The sequence below is a fragment of the Acomys russatus genome, chromosome 2, assembly GCF_903995435.1.
Source record: "Acomys russatus chromosome 2, mAcoRus1.1, whole genome shotgun sequence".
Classification (NCBI taxonomy): Eukaryota; Metazoa; Chordata; class Mammalia; order Rodentia; family Muridae; genus Acomys; species Acomys russatus.
Genome location: NC_067138.1, coordinates 104,368,177 through 104,390,717, shown reverse-complemented (window position 1 = coordinate 104,390,717; position 22,541 = coordinate 104,368,177). Strand labels below are relative to the sequence as shown.

General features: G+C 41.9%; 2 protein-coding genes across 2 annotated transcripts in view; one reads left to right on the top strand and one right to left on the bottom strand.

Moving 5' to 3' along the window:
* The window catches only part of LOC127205340 (vomeronasal type-2 receptor 116-like), a 36,899-nt gene extending 31,217 nt beyond the window's left edge, over positions 1-5,682 (top strand). Inside the window, exon 6 of the mRNA XM_051164598.1 lies at positions 4,751-5,682. Within this exon, the coding sequence (XP_051020555.1) occupies positions 4,751-5,682 (932 nt within the window). The remainder of the gene's footprint in view (positions 1-4,750) is intronic.
* The window catches only part of Atg4c (autophagy related 4C cysteine peptidase), a 296,253-nt gene that overhangs the window by 230,762 nt on the left and 42,950 nt on the right, over positions 1-22,541 (bottom strand). The window lies entirely within an intron of this gene.

The window sequence follows — 22,541 nt, the reverse complement described above, 5'->3', positions numbered from 1 at the left end:
AATTATCCATTACTTTTAGATTTTCCAATTTGGTGGAGAACGTGTTTTTAAAATATATCCTGATTATTCTCTGGGCTCCTTCAGTGTCTGTTTAGTCTCTGTTGTTAACTTTCCGTCTTTGTTCCTAAATTTTTTAATTTTAATATCTTCTCACCTCTTAGTTAATTTGGATAAGAATTTTTTTGATCTTAATAATTTTCTCCAAGAACCACCTCTCTGTTTCATTGATTGTTTGTATTGTTCTCTTTATGTCTATTTTATTGTCTTGAGCCCTGAGTATTATTATTTCTTGCCATTTATTCCTCCTGGTTGTGATTACCGTTTTTGTTCATGTGTAAGATGTTTATGTAGACAACAATATCTGTATGCTTTCCTTATTCCACTGTTACTGTGCCCAGTGTTTGGTATGCTATATATTCATTTTCACTGAATTCTAGAAAGTGTTTAATTGCACTCTATATTTCCTCCTTCACCCAGTTTGTATTCAGTAGACAGTTGTGAGTGTTGCTCAGTTTCCATGTGTTCGTCAGTGTTTTGTTATTTCTGTTGTTGATATCCCACTATATCAGTGGCAGTCTAAAAAGCTGCAGGGTATTATTTTAATATTCTTATTTCTGTTGAGACTCACTTTGTTTCTGAGTCTGTGATCAGGCTTGGAAAAAGTTCCTGGTGGAGTTGTAACCTGAGATACAGCAATGAGTGGAGGGAAACATTATAGACGTGTATGGTCTGTGGGATCCACAGAAGATGGGGCTGGGAGGAGTGGAGGCTGCAGCACTAAGGATGAGACAGGGATAGGGTATGGGGGAAAAGAGAGAGTGGAAGATCTGCAGGCAATCTGCCTGGTTTTCTGGCAAGAGTGGCTTACATTTGGTTTGTTTTCTATCAAGTTCACTATTTTATAATTTTTCATATATACTCACTATGTCCCATGTAGGTTTCCCCCATTAACATTTGTCAACTCATCTCATCCATAATTGTCCCTTTTCCAGTTTCATGATATTCTTTTTTTTCCTGTGACTTATTTGGTTTATTTATGGGCATCTTCATAACCCTTGGATTCAGAGTGTACCTTGGAGCCTCATTCGATAATCAGTTGTTATACAAGTGAATAACATTTCTTTGAATGTCTTTGCAGGTGATAGTTTAGTAGGTAAGATTAGTAAGATGGCTTCCTCATTCTTCTTCATGAACCAGGGAACTTGTTTGTAATTGTTCAGAGTTCCTTAGTGTAATGCGTGTCTTGCCTAGAAGCAATTTGTCATTCTCATCTTATGATTGTTTAGGCCTTCGTTTCCATCGTATTCCTTAAACAGTGCAATGGATGGTATAAAAATACTTGTTTATAGATAAGATTTCAATCATCAGTTATTCTCAAGATCTTCCAGTCATATTTCTTGGCCTTCATCACAGATCACTGTAGAGAGAGGCTTCTTTGTGCAAGAATGAGAGTGCTACTTGTCAATGTGCATAAACAAGGATGTAAAAGGTTGTTTAACAATAGTTACATTAAGCTAAATGGCAGAATTAAGTTCTTCCTTGTGTAATATGCTCTCTCCTCACCTTGAAATTTGATGTGAGTTCATAGTGCCAGAAAGGAAATATTATTTTCATAAATATTTGTCCCCTGAGCTTTAGCTACTGGTAGGTCCTTAAATATAGTCAATATGCACAGATAGGAGCAGTTCAGTCATGGATACAAAATCCTACAGAGTTTTGTGTTAGTGACTATATTTTGAAATAACAGGTAAGTCAAAGTAAGGTGAAAACATGCATGATAAAAGGTTGAAATTCAAAATATACTGATGGGCTATTGTAGAATGAACAAATCATTTTTAAAAAGAAGTCTTATCCTCATATAAATTAGTTAATGAGACATATATCATGTACCTTAATTAAGTCAGATTCTATATTTGAAGCATACATTCTACAATTGAAAACAAAACATTCATAATAGAAGAACAAGTTGTGAATGTGTGATAAGCTTGAGAAAAATATCTGGAGAAATAAACTGATTAGCGTTCCAAGATCAATAAAGAAAAATCACCCAAGATATTAAAGGAGAATTTGATTTTCCTAAAAAGAAACTTGATAAATGTTTTGCTCAAACAATAAAGTCGAGACAATTAAGAGATGAGGTGATAAGATTTAGAAATACACAAAGGTTTTTATGTATTACAAATATGGCATTAAAAACCAAGGGGTATAAGTTTTTGCCTTGTTTTGTTTTTTAGTTCACATCCCTCCTCTCCTACAAGGCAAACCCTCCCTCCCTCCTCCCCAATCCCAGCTCCCCTACCCCTTAGAGAACTAGGATCCCCTGGCCCCCTACCCTGTACCTGCACACCTCTGCACATCAAGTCACATCAGAACTGTATGTATCCTCTTCTACTGAGTCTGGGCAAGGCAGCCACACCAGGCAGAAGTTATCAAAAAGTAGGCAAGATAGTCCATGTCAGAGACAGCTCCTGCTCCCCTTACTAGGGGTCCCATATAAAGATTAAGCTGCCAATTGGGTACATGTGTGTAGGTGGCCTAGGTCCAGTACAGGCATGGCCGTTGATTGGGGCTTTAGTCTCTATATGCTCCTTTGAGCCTAGGTTATTTGACACTATATTCTTATGGAGTTCTTATCCCTTCCTGGTCTTTCTATCCTAACCTCTACTTTTCAACAAGGTTCTTTGTGCTCAGCTTAATGTTTGTTTGTGAGTCTCAGCATCTGTTTTGACCTGTCTCCAAGGACAGCTGTGTTAGGCTCCAATCTGCAAGCATAACAGAGTATCATTAATAGTATCAGGGGTAGGGTTTCTTCCCATTGGGTGGGTGGGTCTCAGGTTGTGCCAGGAATTAGATGGATATTCCCTCAAGCTCTGCTCCAGTTTTGTCACTGCATATCCTACAGGCAGGGCAAATTTGGTGTAAAGTTTTGGTGGATGAATTATTGTTTCTCTCCCTCCACCAGAAGTCCTGTCTAGACAGAAGGTGGCATCTTCAGTCTCCATGACCCCTGATACTAGGAGTCTTGGCTAGAGTCACTCCCATATCCTCTCAGGAGCCTACCCTGTCACAGGGCTCTAGCTTATCTCAGTGATACCTCCACCCTCAGTTTCTCTTCTCTCTCCAAGACATCTGGTCTCCCACCCTCACCTCCCGACATCTAATCCCCATCCTCAGTTTCCACCAAACTCTGTCTCCTACCCTAATCCTTATTTTCAACCAGATTTGTGCTCTATTCTATTTCTCCTTCTGAGTGAGATTCAAGCACCCTCCCTTGGGCCTTCCCTCTTACTTAGCTTCTTATGATCTGTGAAATGTAATATGTTTATCCTGTACTATGTAGCTAGAACCTATTTATAAGTGAGTACATACCAAGTGTTTTTCTGGGTCTGGGTTACCTCACTAAGGATGAGCTTTTCTAGTTCCACCCATTTGCCTGCAAATTCCTTGGTTTCCTTGTTTAAATAGCAGAGTACTATTCCACTGTGTAAGTGTACCACATTTCTATTATCCATTCTTCAGCTGAGGGATATCTGGATTATTTTCAGTTTCTTGCTACTAAGAATAAAGTTGCTATAAACATAGCTGATCAAACGCCCTTGTTGTATGGTGGAGCATCTTTTGTGTATATGCACAAGAGTGGTATAGCTGGGTTGTGAGATAGGACTAGTCCCAATTTTTGATGAAGCACAACTTTGGTTTCAAAAGTGGCTGCACAAGTTGCACCTCCACCAGAAATGTATGCGTGTTCTCCTTGTTCCATATCAAGGTCACCATGTGCTGTCTCTTGAGTTTTATATTTTAGCCATTCTGACAGGTATAAGATGAAACTCAGGGTAGTTTCTATAATGACCAATGATGCTAAGCATTTCCTTAATCTTCTCAAGGATTCAAGATTTCTCTGTTGAGAATTCTGTTTAATTCTGTAGCCCAGTTTTGATTGAGTTATTTGGTTGGTTAATGTTTAGTTTCTTGAGTTCTTTGTACATTTTGGATATTAGGCCACTGTCAGAGGCAGGACTGCTGAACATCCTTTCCAATCTGCAGACTACCATCTTATTCAACATAAAAGTTTTTGAAGTCAAGATAAAAATCAAAATGTTTAGGAACAGAGTTTGTTTTGAATAACCAGAAATATTTCAGTAGTTCTCTCTAAATATGTTAAATATATAATGCTATAGCTAAGTGTGACAACATATTATTAGTGAAGAATTTAAGATTCAAAAAATGTGAGGGTCTTTATTATCTCAAAATCATTCAGAGTATAAGCTAAATTAGAGAAACAAAGGTATTTTACAAAAATAAGTAAATATGTATCCCAAATTTGAACCATTTAAAAAAGAAATTTCAAAAAATAGTAGCCATAATGTACAAAACACATATCCAGATTTGTCATCATTTCATAATATTATGTCATAATAAACTGAAAATTATACAATATAACCTTAAATTATATTTATGAGCTATAAAATAGATGCAAAAAAGTCACAAATTAAGAGAAAGTATACAAAAAAAAAAAAAAAAAAAAAAAAAAAGAAAGGAAAAGCATTGAGCTTCTTTGATTTTGTCACCATAGGCAAAGAGGGCTGGCTGTATTGATTTGAAATGATTCACAGAGTAATTAAGTATTTGTCTCTGAAACAATAAAGGAAGCCAATTCAGGAAGCATTTCAATGATCTGAGGCCGAATAGCAGCTGAGAGGGAAAAGGAATGCCTGAGGATTAAGCCAAAGTAACTTTCCTTTCTGAACAGATATGGATCAGTGTGTGAAGTGTCCAGAAAGTCACTATGCAAACTCAGAAAAGAACCACTGCCTCCAGAAATCTGTGAGCTTTTTGGCCTACGAACACCCCATGGGGATGGCTCTCACCACCACAGCACTATTCTTAGCTGTACTCACAGCTGTGGTTCTTTTAGTCTTTGTGAAACACAGAGACACACCCATTGTCAAGGCCAATAATCGGACTCTCAGCTACATCCTGTTATTGACACTCATTGCCTGTTTCCTCAGTTCCCTGCTCTTCATTGGACAGCCCAACACAGCCACCTGCATCATGCAGCAGACAGCATTTGGAATTTTGTTCACTGTGACTCTCTCCACAGTCTTAGCCAAAGCTATTACAGTGGTTATTGCATTCAAGGTCACTGTTCCAGCTAGAATGGTGAGGTGGTTAATGGTATCAAGGGCCCCTAACTTCATCATTCCCATCTGCACACTGATACAAACTGTTCTCTGTGCAGTTTGGCTGTTTACCTCTCCACCCTTCATTGATCAAGATGCTCATGCTGAACATGGTCACATCATCCTTGTGTGCAACAAGGGTTCAGAAGTTGCCTTCCACTGTGTCCTGGGATACCTCTGCTCCTTGGCACTTGGGACCTACACCATGGCCTTCTTGTCCAGAAATCTCCCTGACACTTTCAACGAAGCCAAGTTCCTGTCATTCAGCATGCAGGTATTCTTCTGTGTCTGGGTCACCTTCCTCCCTGTCTACCACAGCACAAAGGGGAAGGTCATGGTGGCTATGGAAGTCTTCTCTATCTTGGCTTCCAGTACAGCTCTCCTTGGCTTGATCTTTGCCCCCAAATGCTACATCATTTTGTTAAGGCCAGATAAGAACTCCTGTCATGACATTAGACACAAAACCCATTCAGGAAGGAATAGTCATTTAAAATTTAGCTAAAAAATAAAATTGATCTATGTTAGTAAATGTAACACAATCATTGGAACTGGTACCACACCATTACATTTTTAAGATTCAGGTATAATATGATTTGATTATATGGGCATAATTCTTCATCGATTGTACTAAAGTATCTTCATACTGGAAGCATTAATTTTATTGTATGCTTGAGATGCATGTTAAACTTTTTTAATGTAATAGGAATGTACTGTGTTTCCTTTCTCATCCCGCAGCCCTGTTAGTAGACCAGTATGGCATAAACTCATGGATATCTGCCTTCCTCTGTCTACAAAATGCTGGTGGTGAAGATGTGTCACTGTGCCCAGCCATGCTATGCTCATTTTGTTCTTCTATGATAAAAGATTAAACATCATGTGATTGCTTTTATTTCTTTTGAACTCAAGATTTTATTATATTCTACTGTGTAAATTGAACATTATTAGAGCTGATTGTCTTTCAAGCATTAGTTTAACAGGTTCCTATTTTCAGTGATCTTCAGATGAATATTCATGGTTTAAAATTATAATAAAATGTTCTATTTTCATATCTCATTATTTTGGTACATGAAGGAAAATGAATCCTCTTATTTTGGGGACCTACATAAATATATGACTGATAACTAGTAATTGCTTAGAAATCTAGAGCTCGGGAATAGGATGTGCATGACTGACCTGGTAGTTCATAGACTGTTATTAAGACAAGGCATTTGTAGCCAGGTGTGGTGGCACATGTCTTTAATCCCAGCACTTTGAAGGCAGAGGCAGGCAGATCCCTGTGAGTCGAGGCCAGTCTGGTCTACAAAGTGAGTCCAAGACAGCCAAGGCTACACAGAGAGAGACCCTGTCTCAAACAAACAAACAAACAAACAAACAAAAAGACAAGGCATTGTATAAAAAGTATCTTTTATTTGCCTGATGTAATTGTCTTCTTGGAGGCTTACTGCCTCTGTCTGCTAACCTAGGCCTAGTCCTGGAAGCTTCTAGGCTCTGTACAAACTAATCTAGATAAAAATTTTTCAGCCTATGAGACTAACTTCTGGATAAGCTCACCTTTCTTGTTCCTTCTGAACTCTTGCTGCCTGGTTCAACTCAGGTGTTTTGGCTCAAAATCCACTCCAAGCTGGTTGATTCAATTTGGCTTCTCTCAACAGCTGACTAAATTACTCTGGTTGGCCTCAAACTAACTCCAGCAATCCATCCTACTATTCTGGTTCTTTCACATTCTTTTGCTCATTCCAACTTCACCTGTGTCTAGATTGTTCTCTCTTCAACCTGTCACTGTGAAACTTTCCTTGCAAAAATTCCTCTGAATTCCACTGACTAACATATTCAATTCCACTGCACAAACCCTCCATTCACTGACTCAACCCAGGTGAGCTCAGTTTAGCAGCACACTTTGCTGGAGGGATGGAGTAATTAAAACTTTATGGCAAAAGTAATATGGAGATTATACACATACCTAAAAATTAAGTTTCTTTCTCAGAGAAATAGAAGTCATGGATGTTCAGTTGGCATCTCCAGTAGCCCTTACCCCCACATGGCCCAGTTCCTTTCTCCAACCCTGCCCCCTTGAAGGAAAGCATCCATATTCCTGGCATTCCGAAGGACTGCTCCAACCCCTTCACCTGGAGCCATCAGCTCTTCAAGCCCAGCAGGTGGTAGACATATCTTCCTATATCATCTTCCATCACAAGAAATCCTTACAAACCTGCCTACCACAGTCAAGGTGTGACTTCTGGCCTCGTCTCCAAAGGCTGACGAACTCACCCAGGAGCCTCAGTTCCCAAATAAACCTGCCCTTTTTATGCTTTTAATCTGGCTTTGATTGGCATATAACATCAGCAGAGATAACCCATCAATGGATACTTACTTGACAATGAAAGTGAAAGTATTATTTTAAATGATCACAGGGAAAGATCTTGAATATGATCATAGAAACCATGTTTGGATATTCAAGATCCCAGAAAAAAAACCTCATGTCTCTGTGAAAACAGGGGATTTTAAAGTCTCTTAACATCCTAAATGGCATCTATATGAGTCAGCATTAGCTGATGTAGTTTGGACATGCGCAATCCATTATTGGTTTTGTTATCTTTATGATGTAGTTGAAGTGCTGGGCTTCTCAGAGGTGGGGCAGAGAGTTCTAACTCCATGGACCCATTTCTGAGGTAGTGTAGACAGAGAGATGGCAGAAGGATATTGGTCTGCCCTCAGAAGTAGAGATTGTTTTATTTCTAATAGTAGGGAAAGATAGTCTATAATGAGAAAAGGAGTATTGTGGACTTTGCTAGATAAGGTTAAAGTCTGACTTCTCCAGATAGCTGTTTCATGCTTGGTCTGTGAAGGCAGACTCCCTTTTCTTAACAAGTTTCTCACTCCATTTGGTCTGATATCCAAAGGTTTTATAAGGAGGTTCACATAGCCCTTAGGGAAGATTAGACACCCAGCCTTTTTTCTGATAAGGAATTTGACCAGCAGGCACAGGAAATTCTTGAGTGTACTACACCCTATGCTAAGAAGGTACTAGCCTCCAGAAATTGACTTTTAATTGTACCTAGAAGTCACCCTTCACACATAGGACAATTATGTGCTATTTTCTCCTTCTTGTGATAGGGTCCAGGCTACTAACTGTAAAGGAAGCACCATACCACTGTATGTAGATTAAGTATCCTGCACCCTAAGCCATAGCAAACCATTCATTCCCAAACCCCTCAGCAACAGCCCAAGGATTATAAACTATGCTGGCTGGCTTACTGGGCATGGGAGGTTCTTTCTATTTTGCTCCCCATTCCTCCACCATGACCATCTAAGACCTCATTTATTCTGGAGGGAACCACGGCTGAAAGCCCAGTGATTAGGCTTCAGTGATGAAACTGACTTTGCAGCTGTTAGGGCCGGCTGCACCCCAGCCAATGGCTTGGTGATGACCACAGGTGATGACCACAGGCCGGCCTCTCGGTGTATCTGACTGCCAGTAGATTTCAGACATCCACCTGCCTCTGCTGCACTTGGCACAGCAGCTCCAATAAGGAGCTATAACACTTAGAGTCATCACAGGCTTGTGGAGATCCTAAGTCTTTACTGCCATCCTAGACCTGCAGTCTCATTCCAAGGAGATGTAAGTTGTGACACCCCATGGAAAAACTCATTTTCCACATCCCTAGAGAGGACAGGAACCTGGCATAGTGCCCAGGCAATATGCTTCACCCTAACGTGGCCTAGCTGCCCCTGAGCAGGAAAGTTCTCATCCAGAAGCAAGCATTTCCTGGAACAGCCCAAAGGATGTAGAACCCAGGCCAGCCTCATCTGCTAGGGCAGCTGGTGCCCGTCACATGGGCCAAAAGAACCTACAGTTAGAGCAAAAAACAGAGAGAGTCCTCAGGCCTAAACTGGCCTCAACACTCTGAGAGACTTCACATATCTATTTTCCTACTTTGCTTTCGGCAGGTGACTTAGCAAAGGACCAGATGTGGTTTGAAGAACAACTAAGCCTCTTGGTTGGGATCCTCCCTGTTAATCAACCTAAGTTTCCCCTTTTCCCTCTTTCTGGACCCTGACAAACCAACCTGGGTGTAGGCAATTATATTTTAGCCTCTCAGAAAAAAAAAAACTTGTGACACAGTGGTCACTTACAAGTCATTAGGATGGCTACCAGATTCTTACATCTGAAGGTCAGCTTGTGGTGGCCAGCCATGCCAATCCCTCTTGGCAAACTGCGTTTAGAATGTTGACCATCACCAATCTTTATCATCATGGGGAACAATTGATCACATAAGAAAGACCATCAGGTTAGGGGGATATGTAACTCCCTAAAAGTATGTGGCATAAACTTTGACAAAAACCAAATCTCCTTGCTTTGGGAGGAGGTGCTTCAGTTAGCGCCTCACATGGCCACAGGTTTTGTTTATGACCCTGATTGTGGACTCAAGTTTATTCTCTTATTAAAGATCATAACAATCAGAGAAGAAAACCCTCTCCCAATTTTCAGCTCATCTTATCCCTAGTCTATCAGTGCCTAAAACTAATTGCAGACTCTGCTGAAAATGCTCCTTCTTCCCAGCCAGCCAAGTCTTAGACTCAGGGCCTTAAACCCCACCCAACCTCAGACCTAGAAGCCTTTATTGAATCCCTATGGGAATTTAAAACTGAATTCCTACAGGAAAGTATATTCTTTTGTGTTTGGATAGAATGGTCTGTATATATTTGTTAGGTCCAATAGACTAATGAAGTAGTTCTGTTATTTCTCTGTTTAGCTTTTGTCTTGATACTCATCCATTGGTGGGAGAGGTGTGTTGAACTCCTTACTTACTATTAATGTGTGGGGTTCAATGTGTAATTTTTTTATGAGCATGGGTGCTCTTTCATTTGGATGGAGCATATATTTTCAGAAATGAATTATCATCTTGGTAGATTTTTCCTTTAATGAGTATGAATAAACCTTTCCCATCTCTTTTTTTGTTTTGTTTTCATTTTTGGGTTTTTTGAGACAGGGTTTCTCTGTGTGACTTTGGCTGTCCTGGACTTGCTTTGTAGACCAGGCTGGCCTGGAACTCACAGCAATCCACCTGCCTCTGCCTCCCAAGTGCTGGGATTAAAGACTTGTGCCACCACGCCTGGCTTGTCCCATCTCTTTTGATTAATACTGGTTGAAATTCTATCTTATTAGATATTAGAATAGTTACTCCACCTTGATTCTTGTGTCTCTTTGCTTGGAAAATGTTTTTTTCCAGCCCTTTATTCTGAGGTAATGTTTATCTTTCTGCCTGAGGTGTGTTTCTTGTATATAATAGGTTTATAGATCTTGTTTTTGAAACCATTCTGTTAGCCTGTGCCTTTTTATTGGTGAATTGAGACCATCAATGTTGAGAGATATTAAAGACCAAAAATTGTTAATTCCTGTGATTTTGATGTTGGTGGTATTTGGGTGTGTATTTGTATGTGCTTCCCTTCGTTTTCTTTTGAAGGTGTGGAATTATTTATTTCCTGTGTTTTCTTGGATGTAGTTTACCCTCATTGTAATGAAATTTTCCGTCTAATATTTTCTGTAGGGCTGGCTTTGTGGACAGGCATTGTTTAAATTTGGTTTTGTCTTGGGATATCTTGTTTTTCCATCTATGGTGATTGAGAGATTTGCTAGATATAGGAGTCTGGGCTCACAGTGGTGGTCTCTTAGGGTTTGCAAAACTTCTGTCCAGGCCCATATGGCTTTTAGAGTCTCTGGAGAGAAGTCATGTGTACTATTGAGAGGTATGCCTTTATATGTTACGTGGTCTTTTCCTATTGCAGCTTTTCATATTCTTTCTTTGTTCTGTAGGTTTAATGTTTTGACTACTATGTAACAGGAATATTTTCTTTTGTGGTACAGCCTAATTGATGTTCTGTATCTTTCTAGTATGTTTATAGGCATCACTTTCTTTATGTTGAAAAAAGTTTCTAATATGATTTCGTTGAAAATATTTTCTGGTCCTGGGAGCTGAGACTCTTGACCTTCTTCTATTCCAATCACTTATCGGTTTGGGCTTTTCATAGCATCCAAGATTTCCTGGATGCTTTGTGTCAGGAAATGTTCAGCTTTAACATTTTTTTAGCTGAGGTGTCTATTTCTTTTATCATTCTTCTGTTCATGAGATTCTTTCTTCCACTTCTTGGATTCTGTTGGAGATGTTTACCTGTGTTGTTTCTATTCTTTTCCCTAGGTTTTCCATGTCTAAAATGTCTTCAGATTGTGCTTCATTTATTGCTTGTACTTCCATTTTCATGTCTTGGACAGATTTATTCATTTCTATAACCCATTTAATTGTGTTTTCCTGTATTTCTTTAAGGGATTCATTAATTTCTTCTCTAAAAGCCTCTATCATCTTCATTAGGCTAAATTTAAGGTTGTTTTCTTGTTCCTTAGCTGTATCAAGATATTCTGGGCTTGCTGTAGAAGGACACTTGGGTTCTGGTGTTGACATATTGCCAGGCTTTTGTTATTTGCACTCTTGTATGGGCCTTTAGCCATCTGGTTGTTTCTGATATTGGCTGGTGGTCAGCCAGCCAGGAATGCATATATGTGTGAATTCTAGTAGATGGACAGTGCAGGGGACCAGGCATAGCTCACCTCTGCTGTGTTTGCTCAGCAGCCTGGTGTCCCTTGGGGGCTGTAGGCCTCTGTCTTCCCCAGGTGGCCACTGAGGGCCTTCAGCAATTGGGATGCTAAACCAAAAATATGCCCCCAAGGATGTGGGAAGTCTCACCCCTGATATGTTTCCCACAGGGAAGAAAGTGCATGCTGGGAATTGTGGTCCGTGGAACTCACCTAGTGGTCCCTGGTGGCAGCCAGCATGTCTTGTCCTGGCAGCCATCAAGGGCCTCTAGGGATTGAGGTGCTGGTGGTCCTTTGGGTCTGCTGGCCTCGAGGAATGAACGTAGGAGTGAGGTCCAGTAGATGGAGGGTACAAGGAGCTGGGTTTAGTGCACTGTTTCTGTTTACACAGTGGCCTGATGCAAACAGGGCTCTGGTTCATAGATATCTTACCTGTCTTCCCCAGGTGGCCACCTAGGTCCTCCAGGGCAGGGATTGAGTGTATGCATAAGGTTAATGTGTAGTTTAAATTTGGATTTTCTATCTAAATGTATAAAATCTGCTCCCCAGTTGTCCGTCTGTTATGTAAATAAAGCAGCTGACAGCCAATCCATGAGCAGGGGAGAGAATAGGGCTGGACGGCTGGCAGCCAAGGGAGGAGGAGTTAGAGGAGGAGCCATGGAGAGAGGGCAAAGGAAGATGAGGAAGGAGTTGGAGTCCAGAAAAGCTACAAAAGTGCAAGTACCTCTGGGTTGTTTGCTGGGAGTAAGACAAAATTGCTTAGAGGGCTAAGAACAGACTTAAGGCCAGGTGGTGGTGGCACATGCCTTTAATCCCAGGACTTGGGAGGCAGAGGCAGGTGGATTGCTATGAGTTTGAGACCAGCCTGGTCTGCAAAGCAAGTCCAAGACAGTCAAGGATACCAGAGAGACCCTGTCTTGAAAAGCAAACAAACAAAAAAAGACTTAAACTGCCCAGATTGTGCTGTGAAGCTTTGTGCTACATATATTAAAAAGGTCTCTCCTGGAATCAGGAGCAAGACACAGACTGACACAGACTGAAAAGCTTCAAGCCTCTGTGCTTGAAGGTCTAGAAGGGAAGCTGGGTTTAAGAAAGTGAAGTCCTTAAAAAGGGAGTTTGAGATTAAAGAAGACTATTTTCTGGGTTAAAAAGATGGAAGACACAGTGACACAGTGCTTCTGGGTTCCAGTTGAGTTTGTTTATCTTAGCATACAAATAATTTTTTCAACACCAATTGCAGGTTTGTTTATTCTCTTTGGGAGAAATCAGTATAAGACAGAGTTGAAGAAGAGAGAAATCAAGAAGACCAATCAGAACTCTTCCTGATAGAGATGGAAAGTTGATAGCAGATGGAGCTCAAGGTTCTGTAGCTACAAGATGTTTGTCAGCTATGTCAGACAAGGGTCTGGATATATGTTTTTTTTTTTTTTAAGATTTATTTATTATTATGTATACAGTGCTCTGCCTGCATGTACACCTGCAGGCCAGAAGAGGGCATCAGATCACATTATAGATGGCTGTGAGCCACCATGTGGTTGCTGGGAATTGGACTCAGGACCTCTAGAAGAGTAGTCAGTGCTCTTAACCTCTGAGCCATCTCTCCACCCCTGGCTATATGTTTTAACAATTAAATTCAAAAAAAAAAAAAAATCATGAACAGGGCTTCACTTGTGAAGCCTAAATTGGCACAACTGACCCGAAACTTTGTCTTGATTTTTTTTCCTGACACTTTTGAATTACACTGATATGGACTTGAGAGGCAAATCTCTGTGAGTTCTAGGCCAGACTAGTCTACACAATAAGGCAGGGCATGAGCACTGTTGATAAAATAAACATCTTACAAAGACTGCCTAGGATTCAAAATGACATTTTTTTCCTTAAAATTACTCCATAATTCATTTTTCTTAATATGTCCTTAGTGATCTAAAAATGGATACACATCAATCTTAGGTTTGCATAAGGAGAACTGATGTCACACTGCTCTAAAAAGGCCAGCCAATCACCTTGAAAGTAGTGCTTTCAAGGGAGAACTGGTGCCAAAGAGTAATTAGTCTAAAAGATGTCTTCTGTTGGTCAATATAAGGACCAAGTTTGGGCAAAGAGACACATATGCAAGCCGCATGCCTTCCAAGAAGAAAAGCTTTTGTATGCTGACTAAGTTGAGGTGTCACTGCTCTGGAAGCTGGCTTATCTTTCTAAATGTGAGCCACTTTCACAGGGGATAGGTGGCGGTCATGCCTGATGCAAAGAGACCCCAGGGACTATACAAGTAGCAAAGTACACACCAGCCTAGTTAGGTCCCAAAAACTCAAAGACTACAATTCATATGTTTAAAAGGCAGAACCATCCATCCCATATGAAGAAAAAGAGTGAGACAAAAAATAGCCACAACAAATGTAAAAGCCTAGGTACAAGGTGCATATGGTATGCTTGAACTCAAAAATTGAAAATGAGTTTATATAAAGTTTCTTTAAAACAAAAGGCCTTTTCTTTTGCTTAGGGCATCTGGCCTGTCTCTAAACAGGGATGTGTTTTCTCAGGAAATAGGTAGCAGCCTAGCCTACAAATCAGACACCATAGAACTTGGCCAAATCTCTGTTAGTCACCTGACCTCCAATAGCCTTTACGTTATCTGAAGTGTCACAATGTTTCTTGGGATCTCCTGGAATCTGTATTAGTTCAGAACTGATGTCCAATGGACCAGGAATCTCTGGTTGTTTTCCCTGTGTAAAAGGCAGCAGGTCCATCTTGGGAAGTATTGTAGAAGTTAAAAACTAAAACTTTTAAGGAGTTTTATCAAGGTCTATCCTTAAGGAAACCTGGAAGTCTTTATTTAAGAGGTCCTGGGTGTGAAATCACCTCAAGTCTGGAAATTAATTCAGGTGCTGAGATTCCTTTTTATCACAATTTAGTGTAGCAGCTCTGGGAACAGTGCAGAGGAGAGAAGAGAGGTGGATCCAAGGTAGAGAGAACTGATCAGGTGGTGAACAGCTGGCTAAGGGAAATCCACCGTTAGTTGAACAACTAGCTATAGTAACTACTTGCTGAGGAGAGGTTGAAGAATGGAGGAAAAAGAAATACTTGGATACTTAGGCATATTTGGTACAAGCTGAAAGTCTTAAAGCCCAGGAGCTCTTTTCTTCTGGCTCTCCATCTGTCTGTCTCAGCCTCTGATTTGCTTCCTGTCTTTCTGACTCCTTGCTGTTCTCTTGCTTTCCTGTCTCTCTTCTTGCTTGTCACCCCTCTTTCTATCTCTCTTGCTGTTCTGTCTCACTCTAGCTTACTCTCTCATTTCTGTTACTTGTTTTGCCATTCTCCTCCTTAGATGAACCCCAGTATTTTATTAAAATGAAGTTCATTTTTTTTTCATTACAGGTTACATCATGACTTTCTCATCTTTTAAAATCAATAGGGTATTCAAGAGTCAACAAAGCAAGAGAGCAGTCTAATAAGGAAATACAAACAGTTCTGTATAACTTACAATAAAGCATTCAGAAAAAAAATCAATTTCCAAGCAATAGTCAGTATAACCTGATTATCACTTCTTTTTTTGTGTTTGTTTGTTTCGTTGTTTTTGTTTGTTTGTTTGGTTGGTTGGTTTTGTGTTTGTTTGTTTGCTTGAGACAGAGTTTCTCTGTGCTAGCCTTGGCTGTCCAGGACTTGCTTTGTAGACCAGGCTGGCCTTGAACTCACAGTGATACTCCTGCCTCTGCCTGCCGAGTGCTGGGATTAAAGGCGAGCACCACCATGCCCGGCCTGATTATCAGTTCTTAAACAACACTTAGCAAAGTTAAATCATAAATTTCCCTGGGCTAAAGCCATTATGTTTACAAGATTGTCATAGCAACATAGCTTAAGCTAAATATTCTCTAATAAAAAAAAAAATCTTGACTCACTCCCAGTTACAAACCAACAGGTGTGCTATCCAAGGCTAGGTTAGCTACCGAGGGGTCCTTTATTGTAACTTATCTGTAAAGCATGACGTTCCAAGCCCACCTTCTATTGCTCTCAAAAATTTCAAAGAAACTTTTCTACAGGTAAGCATATCTATCTAGGCAGGTACTGTTATGTCAACGTCTTAAGTTTCTTTCATGTATTTTATGCTTGAAAATAAAGCTCCATCATAGTCTCAAGCCCTTGGCCAGATATCTTCACTCAACAGGTCAGGGTAGTGGTCATCGAGTTGGTGACTAATCACTCAGCTTGGGACCCAGAGCCCCCAGCGTGGTCTCAAACGAGCCTGGCTCAGCCTGCTTCAGATACCTAGGAGCTTTCTGGTCGACCTGCTCAAGCCTCCACCGTCCCTGTCACCAATTGGTTCCATCTGGTGCAAGCAGCACCCAGCCCTCACACCGCCTACACTTACACCGTTCTCAAACACGATGCGGCCTCTGGGACTCTCCTCACACCAGGCACTTTGCCATCCTCCTTGCCTACCAGGAACCAGGAGGGATGCAGAACGCTGTCACCGCTGGGTGTCGCCTGACAACACTGTCACCGCTGGGTGTCGCCCGACAACCGTCCGGATCGTCCAGGGAACCCAACACAGATCGCTCGCTCACGCGCCTCATGAAAGCACGGACTTCTGGCGTGACCACGGAGGGCCCTCCCTTGCTCTGAGGGACACGCACGCACCGCAAAAACGAAAGTAGGACAGGGAGTTGCGAAAACAGCGAATGCTTCTCTAAGAAGGGGGCCCAAGTGAAAGAGAAAAGGTTAGTGGGGCCAGGGACTGGCACCATTAGGGGAAGGTGGCATCCAAACTCGGTGTGGGGAAGGGAGGCAGCAAGGTCAGATCCTTGGTCTCCTTTTCAAAACACTTCACTGCTTGGGGTAGGCTGCTGCCTGCCCATCTCCAGCCAACCTCTGTTCTCAGACTAAATACAGCGTTAGAACAAATTCAAGCACCAGTAGAATGGTTGAAACTCTCGTTTTCATTTTATTTGCAGGAATGTGCTTTCATGGCGATTGGGTTTAGACCTTTGCATTTGGTCAGAAAGCCTCTCTCTCTCTCTCTCTCTCTCTCTCTCTCTCTCTCTCTCTCTCTCTCTCTCTCTCTCTCTCTCTCCCCTCCCTCCCTCCCTCCCTCCCTCCCTCTCTCTCTCTCTCTCTCTCTCTCTCTCTCTCTCTCTCTCTCTCTCACACACACACACACACACACTCATTTGTTGGGGGTGGGAGTGGGTGGCTCTTTTTGCCCAGGATGACTCCTACTTGCTACTGAGTGCGCAGGCATGGGCCAGCATAACAAAGTCTGTTCATCACAGAGAGGAGTGGAGAGGAGTGAAGCACCCTAGGTTAGGGCTTTCCCTTCCCCTCATGCTTCTGGAGCCCTGAGGGTAAGGGAGGTGGAACAATCCATGGCACTTGCCAGCTACCAGATAAAATTAAAGCAAATTTAAAAGTGAAATAAAACCAAATGTGTGCCTTTAATCCCAACACTTGGGAGGCAGAGGCAGGCAGATCACTGTGAGTTGGAGGCCAGCCTGGTCTACAGATCGAGTGTGGGATGGCCAAGGCTACACAGAGAGAACGTGTCTTGTTAAACCTAAACAAAAATAAACAAAGAAAAAAACCCTGCCAAAACCAAAAATCAAATATACTAAAAGACACATGAGCAACCTACACACAATCTGCTTATTTCCAACTCCTGAGTGCTGGGGTTATAGACATGGGCCAGCATATGGAAAGTTAATGCAGTACAGAGTATGGAGCACAGAGCTTTGGACTCCCTAACAGATAGATAGATAGATAGATAGATACAGACAGACAGACAGATAGACAGACAGACAGACAAACGGTAGTTAGGATAAGAGTCACTGGAAATCACTCATTACCTCTCTCCAGATCAGACCTCCCTTCAATGCACAGAGTTCTAACTGCTTCTGTCCACTGAGTGATGGGATTAAAGGTGTGTATGACCACACTCGGTCTCCTTGCTTTTCTTTAACTTCCATTGATCTAAGTCTGGTGTTCTAGTGGTCAGTGTGTGACTAATCTTGAACCCATAACACTGTCACTTTATTATATGTTTAGTTTAAAGTCAAATTCTCTGACTGTGTTCACCAAAATGAAGCTGCCTTCTGGAGGACAGATATCATGGTGGCTTACCTCACCAATATGGAAGCAGTCATGGGACATACTTTTCAAGGTCATTTACTCTGGAGGACCAGAATTTAAACCCAATTTGCATGTGTGGAATTCTAAGGAAGTTCTCCTAATCTACACAGTACCCTTCCTGCCTGAAAAGAAAATCAACCAAACTGTTTAACTCCCTGTCTTTAAAATTTTTTTTAATTTAATAAAAATATTACAAGAAGAAGAAGAAGAAGAAGAAGAAGAAGAAGAAGAAGAAGAAGAAGAAGAAGAAAGGAGAAAAGGAAGGGAAAAGCCAGGCATGGTGAAAGCAATGAATTGATTATTTAAATTTTTCATTTTATTAGTTGTAAGAAAAAACTAAAATAAGACAAATATAATTAATTGTCCTGGTGTGCACCACCAGGCCCTGCTTCCTTTAATTTCATTTATATATTTATTTGGTTTTTGAGACAGGGTTTCTCTGTGTAGCCTTGGCTGTCCTGGAATTCTGCTTTTAGACCAGGCTTGCCTCAAACTCACAGAGATCCACCTACCTCTGCCTCCCAAGTGCTGGGATGAATAGCGTGTGCCACCATGCTGGTCCTTTCATCTCTTTATCTCCAAGAAAGTTTCTAGGTAGTCCTGTGAGTTCCAACCTAAGTCGATCTACAAATCAGTTTCAAAGACAGCCAGAAAAAGAGAGAGAGAGAGAGTACCTCCAAAAATCTTAAGTAAGTAAGTAAGTAGCTACATAAGTAGATAGATGATAGACAGACAGACAGACAGACGAATAGAGGCCAAGCATCACAGTTTCCTCCTTTAATCACAGCAGAGGCAGGCGGACTTCTGTGTTTGGTTTTCCCAAGTCAGAGTTTCTCTGTGTAGCCTTCATTTATTTAGCTTATAAGCTAAATATTTAATTCTTTACTCATCTATTTATAAAGGATAAACTAGTCCTTTATTTAGTGTAGTCTCCGTACCCCATGTAACCATGGAAATCGCTAACTAGATGAGGCCTGCCTCACAGTTTCATCTGCCTTCAGAGCTATGGGATTCAAGGCATACAAGACCACACAGACCTGGCTTCTTTAAGTTCTTGTTTCAGAACTTAAACCCAATTTGCATGTGCAGAATTATAGGGAAGCCTCTGATGATCTACACAGTTCCCTCTCTCCATGAAAAGACCACATAAAAGCTTAACTCGATGTCTTAAAACAAAAAACAAAAATTAAGGGCTGGAGAGGTGGCTCAGAGGTTAAGAGCCCTGACTGCTCCTCTAGAGGTCCTAAGTTCAATTCCCAGCAAGCACACAGCGGCTCACAACCATCTATAATGTGATCTAATGTATTCCTCTGGCGTGCACGTTTCCATGCAGGCTGACAGAGCAGTGTATACATAATAATAAATAAATATTTTTAATTGAAAGTAAACTTTTAAAATATTAATAATGACAGGGGAAAAAAAAACCTAGTTCAGGATCTTTCAGTAGCCAGGCAGTGGTGGCACACTGCCTTTCTTTAATCCCAGAACTCAGGAGGCAGAGACAAGTGGATCTTTGTGAGTTTGAGGGCAGCCTGGTCTACACAGCGAGTCCAGGACAGCCAAGGTTACATAGAAAAACCCTGTCTCCAAAAACCGAAAACAAAACAAAACAATTAGACTAAAGAGCAACACTAGACCTCTGAGATGCTTCCTTTCATTTTATTTGCCTTTATTTCATTTTATTATTATTATTTTTTTAGTGTGCATCAGTCAGTATGAATGTATCAGATCCCTTGGTAGTGGAGTTACAGACAGGTGTGAGCTGCCGTGTGGGTATGGGGAATCCAACCCAGGTCCTTTGGAAGAGCCGCCAGTGCTCCTCACCATCGATCCATCTCTCCAGCCCCATTTCCTTTGTCTTCGTGCTGTCTTTCACTTGAATTCTGAGGCACAGCCATGTAGAAAAGAAATTCTTCGAAAGTGATCTTGCCCATGTCTTCCCTGTTCTCTCTGTTTACCATCCCTCTAGATGGCAGGGACCTAAATCCAATTTACACTGAGGGAGGGGCACGGGGGGGGGGGGGAGTTGTGAGGAGGCTCTCTCCCCTGATCTAGAAAGTACCCTTTAAATAAAAAGAAAAAATCACTACAAGCACTCACTTGTTTTGGAATATAATTTACCGGGGAAAGAAATGTGTGGGTTCACATGCAAGCCCAAACATACACAGGAGACCAAAGAGACCAAAAGGCAGAGCAGCTGATGCCTTTTCTTATCGTTCAGGGTACAATTTATGTGAAATGGGTTGGGGTCCTTCCTAGTCCCCTCTAGCATGACCTAGAAGTGACTTAAGCTGACATCAGGAAGCAGTCCATTTCTGGAAGAGGAAAGAAAGGGGTGCTGGGAGTGAGGTAGGTAGAATGGAAAGAAGGAAGGGGGCGGGGTCAATAACCAGCCTCAACAGGTCAGGGTAGACTGAGGTGGTGGTCATAGATAGAGCCGGTGACTGATCACTCAGCTGAGGTTCAATTTTTTATTTTATGTTCTTTTATTTTTCTGAGGGTGGGTACAAAGCTTGATTCTCTGGGCCAGAACTGATTGTAGCCAGCAAAGAAGAGTCTCTCTCTCTCTCTCTCTCTCTCTCTCTCTCTCTCTCTCTCTCTCTCTCTCTCTCTCTCTCTCTCTCTCACACACACACACACACACTTATTGGATTGAACAAGAAAAGCTCCAATAAGTGCAGTTACAAAAACAGAATCGGTTGTTTTGTTATTTACCTTTAAAGATGTGTGTGTGCCCGCATGCAGGGGTGTATAAGTCTTAAAAGAATCACACATCTAAACTCTAACCAACCATTTCTAGTTTAGATCCTCGAGGTGCCCATTTACCCATGTAACATGCCAGATTTCCACTGAGCCCTGTGATTATCAGCTTCATCTCGCTCTCGTAAAAATGAGACCACAGGAGCAACACCAGACCTCCCTCTCAGCTGGGTCGTTTCATTTTGTTTTTCTCTCTTTCTGTTTTAGATTGATTTCCTAAGTGTGCAGTGTTCTGCCTGTGTCTCCACCTACAGGCATGGAGAGGGCACTAGATCTCCTCACAGATGGTTGTGAGCCACCATGTGGCTGCTGGGAATTGAACTCAGGACCTTTGTAAGAGCAGCCAGTTCTCTTAACCCCTGAGGCATTTTTACTTTACTTTTATTTTATTTTATTTATTTATTTATTTTTGTGGTTTTTCCGAGACAGGGTTTCTCTGTGTATAGCTCTGCCTGTCCTGGAACTCACAGAGATCTGCTTGCCTCTGCCTCCCCAGTTCTGGGATTGCAGGCCTGAGGCCCCACCACCCGGCCCCATTTCATTTTTCGTAATTCTCTCTTTGGTTTAAATGCTGAGGCGCTGCCACACAGAAAAGAGTATAATTTAGGAGAACAATACACCATCATCCAGATGCTGTGGCACTCGCTGGATGCCATTATCGTGCATGCGATGTTGGCCTGGCCCCTCCAGTACCGCACCCTGCCAGGTGGAGGTGGGAGGGGCCCTTGCTCTCCACCGGGCTCTAGGGACCGGAAACAGCATGCCTTTAATCCCAGCACTCACTCCCGAGGCAGGGGCAGGCAGATCACTACGAGTTTGAGGCCAGACTGGTCTGCAAAGTGATTCCAGGACAGCCAAGGCTATTACGCAGAGAAACCCTGTCTGGAGATGGAGAGAGGGCTGGGGGCGGGAGGGGGGGCGGGGTGAGGGGGAGGAGACCCAAAAAACAAATGAGTGTTTTCCTGTGAAACTCGATAATGGCTGACTTTCACATCGACCATGGAGGCCTCTCCACCTCCAAGGAGAAACTAAGGTTCTACTAGAAGGTAATTAAGAGATAAGAAATTCAGCCAGGCTTTGAGTGAGTGGCCTCACCCACTCTTTCTGACACAAGGTCAAAGGATGAGGAAGGGATGATGACCTTGAACTAACTTCAGATTCTTTTTCACTCAACTAAACCAGACAACAAGATAAAACATTGAATTAGAGCCTGTCTGTGGCGGCCCATGGCTGTCATCCCGGCACTTGGAAGCCAGAGGCTGGTGGATCACTCTGAATTTGAGGCAAGTCTGGCATACTGAGAGGGTTCTGGGAAAGCCAAGGCATATTATGTATGTCCCTGCACAAAATCTGACTCTCAATGTGAAGCCCTTCATTCCACAGAAAAGACAAACTAAAGCAAAATGGCAGACTGGTCTGCAGAGCAAGCTGCGCGACAGCCAGGGCTGTTGCATTGAAACCCTAACCCTGAAAACAAGCAAACACCTAAGCACAAAATTCCAGCCCTTGGGAGGCGGAGGCAAGTGAACCTCTGAGTCTGTGTCCAGTTTGGTCTACCGAGTGACTTCCAGGACAGCCACGACTACACAGAGGGACCCTTGACTTCACAGAAAACAGAAAACAAAACAGAAATCCAACAGTTAGCCGGGCTTGGTGGCACCCGCTCGCCTGCCATTCATCCCAGCACTCGGGAGGCAGAGACAGGTGGATCATTGTGAGTTCGAGGCTAGCCTGGTCTACAAAGTAAGTCCAGGACAGCCAAGGCTACACAGAGAAACCCTGTCTTAAAAAAAACAAAAACAAAAAAAACAAAAAGAAGTTGAACCACCGTGTCGGGGAGCTTGGTTGTTACCAACCAGCTGAAAAACATCCTTGAACAAATTCTGAGAGGA